This window comes from Pyrgilauda ruficollis, unplaced genomic scaffold (genome assembly GCF_017590135.1).
Source record: "Pyrgilauda ruficollis isolate IOZ18807 unplaced genomic scaffold, ASM1759013v1 scaffold5, whole genome shotgun sequence".
Lineage (NCBI taxonomy): Eukaryota > Metazoa > Chordata > Aves > Passeriformes > Passeridae > Pyrgilauda > Pyrgilauda ruficollis.
This window is the reverse complement of record NW_024526599.1, coordinates 3,495,081-3,503,016: the sequence shown is the minus strand read 5'-3', so window position 1 is coordinate 3,503,016 and position 7,936 is coordinate 3,495,081. Positions and strand designations below refer to the sequence as shown.

The 7,936-nt window shown below is 38.4% G+C and overlaps 1 protein-coding gene across 1 annotated transcript in view; it reads left to right on the top strand.

Moving 5' to 3' along the window:
* TNKS (tankyrase) overlaps positions 1-7,936 on the top strand; it is a 128,805-nt gene that overhangs the window by 81,112 nt on the left and 39,757 nt on the right. Inside the window, exons 6-8 of the mRNA XM_041480096.1 lie at positions 4,086-4,180; positions 7,150-7,216; positions 7,656-7,842. Of these exons, the coding sequence (XP_041336030.1) occupies positions 4,086-4,180; positions 7,150-7,216; positions 7,656-7,842 (349 nt within the window). The remainder of the gene's footprint in view (positions 1-4,085; positions 4,181-7,149; positions 7,217-7,655; positions 7,843-7,936) is intronic.

Here is a 7,936-nt window from a genome sequence, read left to right as displayed (position 1 = left end):
AAAGCTTGGGTGAACAATTTTAAAATCCCCCCCTTTTTTTTTTTTTTTTTTTTTTTTTTTTGTATGTCCTCTGTCAGCAGGGTGTTGTAGAAGAGTTAACAATGAGCATACAAATATCCTTAGATATTTTTTTGCCAAGCTTTACTTGTTTCCCCATCTGTGTAAAAGCCACCCTTACTGCTGCATATCCCCGTGGGGACCTTCTGAGCATGAGAGTAGCCATATGTCAAGGCCAGAGCTGGCCATCAAAATCAGAGTGTTGCCTCTTTATTATGAGAATGCCCTTCCTGTAGACAATTACATGAATTTATGATCATTCTAAATCACTGTATGTTGATGTAAATGAGATGTGTGATGAGACCTTATTTGTGTAATAAGATTGTTGATTTTAATAGCCTTTGGGATGGCAAGTTAAGAATGAGAGAAACATATAGATTAAGATTTTTATCAGATATCATTACATAAAGATTTTGGCAGTAGGAAACCAGAACAGGAGATACTAGTTTTTAAAACAGTTCCTGCAGCTGTTATTAATCATGCAGATAATGCATAATATAAGATGGTTACATAAGATCCCTTGGTTTAAAGTTGCCCTTAAAATGTGTAATTTGAAACGGAAATGAAACTTTCTTCTGAGGCAGTGGCGGCATTACCGTCTGAGGGCTGCTGAAGGCTCTTCAGCAAGATAAGGGAAGCGGATGGTGCTTGGAGCTGGAACTCCCACGTTGCCTGTGGACAGCTTGTTGAAACAAATTTTCACATTTTAGTAGAAGCTGCTCAGAGCCTGCAGCGCTGGAGATCCCCCAGGGTCCCTTTTGTTTGATGCAGGTGAACAGGAGATGGCAGGTCCAAGGTGGCTGACCTTGAACAGGGGTCATCAAATCAGCTCTTGGTAACAGAGCAGTGCAAAAATACCTATGGCTCACCAGGAACAGTATCAAATCTAAAAAATGCATTCCCAGGCAACACATTATCAAAAAGACTGCAGGCAAAACCACCTACCTTACTCTAAATAGTAGGTATATAGGTTGACAGGGATTGCCATCTTGTGTACAGTGATGTTCCTTAAAGTGCTCTCAGTATCTGCTTTGGCTCAGTTACAGCTGCCATAAAATTTTCACATAATACGAGCATCTTGGATGATGGTCTACTTTACTTAATAAAAATGGAGTTATACTCTTTTTAATTACACTAGCAAGTAAGCTAGTGTGATTGGCCTGGTAACTGTGAATGTGAGTCTTGGAAGGTAAGTGCCTTCTAAGGATTTTTGTTAGTAAGTCTTGCCAAGTTTTGCAAGATAGGGGAGGAGGGGTTAATTGATAGCTGTATTAAATCTGTTTTCTTAATATTAAGTCATTGATTTCATATACCTTTCAGGTGCAGTGGACATTGCTATCAATGATATTTAGGTTTTACTTCCCTGATGCTCTATAAATAGCATGTTAATTTTAAGAATCACTCTCTAGTGCCATAGTTAGCTTTATTTTTGAGGTCTCATAATGTCATCTAATGAGCAGTTCATGTAGCACAATATTATCTTTTAGTTACTGAGATGCTATAATTAGTTACAAAGTTGTAACTCCATATTAGTATTTTTACCTATGAAATCTATAGTGTGGATGAATGCTCTTTCTTATGAGAAAGGAAAAGAAGTTTTTAAGGATCGTGGAGACAGCATCTTCCTGCTTTCTCCTTCCTGAAGCATATGTAAGCACAGCATTTATAAGAGCCATTTAGCCACACTAATGAGCAACTAGCTTGTGGATGAAGGGGGAGCAGCACTCCAGGTTGTCTGCTCCTGTACCTGTGTGTGTGTGTTCACTTGTCCTTGGCCATCAGTTAAGCTGTCTCTCTGGCCCTCTGACTCCGTGCCTCTCTCTCCAGCACTGGATGTTTGCAGTCACAGAGTTGCAGCATGCTGCCTGGTGGAGATCTCAGCCCTGTCTCCAGGATGGGCACAGGGAGCATCAGTTGATGCCCCTTGGAGAGGCGACCGCAGCATGGCACACAGCTTGGCTGGAGCTGCTGTGGGCCACAAGGCAGGCACACCAAATGTCAGGTGCCTGGCTGCAGATGAATAATTCCTGGTGTGCTGGACAAGACCAGATACTCTGTATTTCAGGCATGGGCTGGGGTGTCTGCATACCCTTGCTCAAGAGAAGGAAGTAGTTCACCTTACTGAAAGAAAAGGGTATAAATTGTCTAAAGATTTGGGTTAATGCTGATTTGCTTCATTTATGCCATTTGTTGTGCAGCTATAAACTTCGTTTTGCGTTTCTTCTCTAATGAAGTTATTTGGCAAATGCAGATCTATTAACCCTAGAAATACTAAGTTCACAGTCCCAGTCTGAGTCATAATCATTTTTCTTTTAATTTTAAGGAGTGAGCAAGACTCTGGGCTTATGTGTCTTTATTGAGAACATCTCTGTTAATAATGTTTCCTATTAGTAAAGCATCATTTTGGAAGTCTGCCATCATTGTTTTAGAAGCGGCACATGGACAAGAAAGGATGTAGTTTAATTGTAGTGAGGTTAAAGGATCTTGCAGTGTTCCAGACATTTAATGCTTGGCTCCAACTTTTCTGGAGTCTAGACCTTTGAATGGACAGACTTCTCTGTAGTCCATTTCAAATTAATTTTAGGTTTTCTGAGTTACTAATTCAATTGATAAAACTGGATTTAGTAACCAAACTAAGGCAGCTGTCAGAATAAATAGTGTCAATAGCAGCATCATCCTTATCCACATTTTCATTAGTGTTTATGATATGCAGAAGACAACTATTTTATAATAGGGGCAGATATAAAAAGAGTATATTTCCTTTTAGATCAGTCTGAATTGTTAATTGAGTAATTGTTAATCTTGGAAACACTCTGGGGATCTTCATGTTAGGAATCTTGAAGGTCCTTATCTTCAGTATAGAGAATTCTGAAGACAGGTCTTATGGAAACTTGTATAACTACTTTTCTACATTTACTGAGTTTCCCAGGTGTTTTTCTAACAGATACCCTGTGCTGTCATTTCTGATAGTACAACCTTTGTCCTCAATGTGATACACAGGACACCTGATAGTTGTCAAAGTGGTTACTCTTTCTGAAGCCAAGTAGCAAACTGTTGAGACTTTACTAAAATAGAATACAAACTGCTCCCAAGTTATAGACATTAGATATGTGTTCCTGGAAATCCATACTGTTTATGGATATATAGTACTTGCTTCTGTTTATCACAGATGAGACCATTTGTCCTGATTTTTTTGGTTTTTAACCTCTTGATAGTGGTGAAATGTGACATCTCCCCTTGTAATACTGTATAATGATGTTTTAATGCTGACAGTAAAACTGTACTTGGCATAATACAGTGAGATATGTACACTTTCCCATGTTTCAAGCTGCTTTATGTGTGGGGTTTTACTGTGAGAAAATTGTATCATTTGGTTGCATGCCACAAAATAAATTGCAACAAAGATCCCTTTAAAATCCTCTGCTTCTCAGCCTTGGGAAGGAGGAAACAACATCATCCATTTCTGTAGGAAAGCAGTCCCCTCAGGCTGAGACAGCACACAAAATTTGTTTTATAATAAAAAAGCTTTTAAAAATAAACTTCAAGGGGGATTACTGTTGTCAGTAAACTCAGCTCAAAAGCTTTCAGTTAAAATTCATATGAGCTAGCCATGGAGAAAGGTGTTATTACTCTGTTGTTATGCAGCAAGGTGCATTACTGATGAAGACCTGTATTTTGCAGGAAACTGCAATCTGCCTACAATTTTCTTTGTCTTACCACAGTACAGAACACATATGGATACTTTTTTGGTGCAGATTATAATGATTTTTAAAATTAGCTTTAAATTAAGAGGCTGTTACTGCCTTAGGGGTGCCTGTATTCTTACCCACCTTAAGGCACATTTTTTTTTGTTTGACAACAGGAGGAGCCTGCATGTGCTGTGTATTTGTTAATTCAGCTAATGACAGAAGGGTACTTCAACTTATCTTGGTGCAATGTATAAGAGTAACTGAGGGTATTTCAATGGCAGGAAGTACAGGATTTCAGATTGATGTGGCTCCCATTCTTCATTTTCTTTTGTTTTGCAGTCCACTCCTTTACACTTAGCAGCAGGCTACAACAGAGTTCGGATAGTCCAGCTTCTGCTTCAGCATGGTGCAGATGTACACGCAAAGGACAAAGGGTATGTACAGTTAATTGATTTATTACCCGTTTGCAGCAGTGGTTCTGTATCAGGCAAGACAGAGAATGATTTCCTTGGTTCATGTTGCAGCACAATCTCAAATAGTTGTCTAAGAATGTGGTATTTCCATAATCTGAGTGTGCTTCAGATTAGTTGTGATTGCACTTGTTTTAAGGCTTCTTCTGCACCTTCAGAATTTTTCCAAACTTTGAGCTTTACTTCCATTCACAGACTACCCTTTAAAATGATGGACTAACAGCATTATTTTTGGAAAGGTGATGGGGAGGAGATACAAGTGCTTAGTGAAAAATGTGCATTGAAAAACTTATCTGTGGCCTCATTACCTTGTTTCATATATATGGATGTAATTCCAAGTAGCATCAATAATGCTCATGTGCTCACAACTAGTGGTCTCATAGATGTATCTTCGTTGAAGCTGACAGCAAAAATCAAGATATAGTAGAGGCTAAACTATTCTATATTTGCATTAAGGGTGGTAGTTATGTAAGATATCAGCAAAGTGCACAGCAGTCAGAAATCTGAAATGATGCTTGCTGTGTGTTGTTCTCAGCCATACATTTCTGGTCTCTAAGATGATGATTTTCATGAAGATTGGATTTGGAAGGCTTAGTCCTAACATGGTAGAAATTGGGCCCCTAGTTAAAGGCATGCATTTTGTATTCAGAATCCATAGAAGATATGTGTGTGTGCTGTCTCCAGCAGCAAACCTGAGGCACTGCCTGTATTTTCATTTTCTGCTAGTGTTAGAAGTGATTTTAAATTTTCTTAGATTCTTTCCTTTTTTTTCCTTTCTCTCCAAAACAGTCCAAAGTGTACTTAAACATGTAAAGTTTTATTAATTGTAGCTCTTTCACCTGTCCATTTACCCCAATGGCTTTTTTTAACAGTATTGTTGTTAAATGCATAATGATGTATTATGCAAGTCAAAAACCCAAAAATACACCCAAAAAACCCCCACAAAAATTACAGAAAATCAAAACACACCACAATCCCCCCCCCCCAAAAAAAAACCCAGAAAACACAACAAAACACCTTCCCCCTGCCCCTCAAAAAAATCCCACAAAAAATAGTCACAAAAGTCCTACAGTAAAGCTCCATATAGTACCTATTTAGGTAGATCAAGCATTCTTTAAGCAGGTTGAAGGTCTTTTGTACCTTTCCAAAATTTCAGCATCAGTTGGTAGAAAATTTCAGTGTAGATGCTGTAATGAGTTTTGAACAATTTGCTTGGAATGTATGAGAGGTAGTTAAGTTGAACTTGAACTTGGGGCTGGAGCAGGAGGGGAAGGAAAGCAAACAAAGAAAGGAAAACCTTTCAATACTTACTCTGTACTGAACTTTAAAAGAACCTAAACATATTTAGAAACATCTAACATCCTAGTAAGCACCCACTTTTTTTTTTTAGTGGCACCACACATTTAGAATCAGTGTGGTGTTTTGTTTTACCTTGATGTTTCTTATTTATACATAATTTATAAGAAAATAGGCTATAAATAACTGTCACTTTTCATTTAAGGAGCTAAATTAGGGTACATTGATTTTATAGAACTCTTAGGTTCTCTTCAGTGGAGTCAATTCAGAGAAAGTGCTTAGGAATTGTTCTGTATTTTCAAAATGGTCACCACTTCTAGTTACTCCCAAAGAGAAGCGCAGCCGAGGAAGCAGCTCTTTCTCCACTGGTCATTCCTTTCCCTTACTGCTGTTGTGCTGGAAGAGGGAAGGGGAGGGGATGCTGCAGAAGCAGGCAGGTGCATTGCTTCAGGATTGTCTTTGCTGACAGGCCTTGAAGCCCTCAGTCCTCTGAGATGACCATCATTTTGGAAGGGGGCAGGTTTTTTGAGTGCTCTGTGGAATGGATTGTCTCTCTCTGTCTCACACACGCACCCATAAGTTTTAATTAAAAAAGTAATGATAGAAAAAACTGTCTGAAAAATTTTCCCCAAACAAATTTTCCTCTCCTGTGACAAATGTGTTGCTGCTTCTGAGAGCATCCACCTTAAAATTAAGTTTATTTAATTGCTGTCTACTACTTGCTGTCCTAATTATCTCTGAGTTGGTTTTGCAGTCCTGGGAATTACCCCCTGTATTTTTCATAGGTATTATGGGGTTAATTATGGTTTTCATGTATTATGTGTACTGATCTGTTGAGCCATAACTAGCCTGTCATGCTTGACTTGAATTAAACTAATTTTGCCCTCTGCAGTAATTGCCCATCTCACATCTCCTTTTCAATGCATGACTTTTATTACATCTTGTGCTTGTGACTAAATTCCTGTTATTTACTTTGCTAGTGTCATTTTTAAGTATGGCCTGCAGTAATATAATACTACAAAAATTACAGGGAATCTCTTAGAAGTATCTTGAACAGTTAAATAGGTTGTACTGTAAAAAATGGAGGAAAATCAGGTCATTCCACAGTCTAGAGCAGCAATTTGTGTCTGCTTTCTATGGATATTTGTACATCTTCATAAAATACCCAGGAGTTATGTTAGTGTTATCTGGGGAATTTTGCCTTTCACATAGCATTTAAACAGGGGTTCCTATTTAGGCAGAAGCAGAACACTATTGAGGAAATTGAATGTGGGATGGGACTTTTCCCTCTCCTTAACAGCATCAAGAAAGATCACGTCAAAGCCAGTTAATGCTTGTCTTAATGGTAGATTAAACATCTGTGGCCTTTTGAGGCAAAAAAACCCAAACCCACAGAACAAAAAAACCCTCCAAAAACCAAGCAACAAAACCCCAAGTTTTAATGCCACTCTTAAATAATGTGTTGTTTGGTAAAGTCAGATTTTCTCATTAGTTTGTAAATCCTAATTTTTAAATGCTTAACTACTTAAATATTTTAACTTTAATTTGATCTTTTCATCTCAGTAGGGAGAAAATTGTTCCTCCCTTAAAAATGCCACTTTAAAAAAATTTGTAATTTGCCCTTTTCTCCCATGCAGTGGTCTTGTGCCTCTTCATAACGCATGTTCCTATGGACACTACGAGGTTACAGAGCTGCTGCTTAAGGTAAGCAGAAGGATGGGAAGTAATTACTGTTGATTTAGGTGTGTTATGAATGAGATATGAACTGTTTATATCAGAGTTGAAAAGTAAGATTATTTTTTTCCTGACAGTAACAGATTTCAAACATTATATTGTCATTTCAGAAGCCTGCAACTGTAGGTCTTTGTTGAAACAGTATATGTTTTTTTCTCTCTAATTTTTTTGGACTGATAGCAGAGTTGAATCTTTCTGTTCAAAAATTAGCTCACATAAAAATTCCAATTATTTTTTGCAGATTCAATGGTGTTTTTGTGTATGCTGGTATTTTAAATTAAATTTTGTTTGTGTGTGTTCACACGTGAGTGATTTGAACCAATTTTTGTAATAAAATTAAAAGTTTTAAGCTTTTTAGTTGTTGAAGATGATTTCTTCCTAATCCAAGGCTTTTTTTTTGCTGTGCTAGCATGGTGCCTGTGTGAATGCTATGGACCTCTGGCAATTCACCCCGCTGCACGAGGCTGCTTCCAAGAACCGTGTGGAGGTCTGCTCCCTCCTGCTGAGCCACGGCGCCGATCCCACCTTGGTCAACTGCCACGGCAAGAGTGCGGTTGACATGGCTCCAACGCCTGAGCTCAGGGAGAGACTGACCTGTAAGTGCTTCCAGACTGAAAACACGTGGTGGTGGGTGGGTGAAAGGGATGCTTTCCTTCCAGGCCACCTTCCTCAAGCTTCAGAAGTGGACGC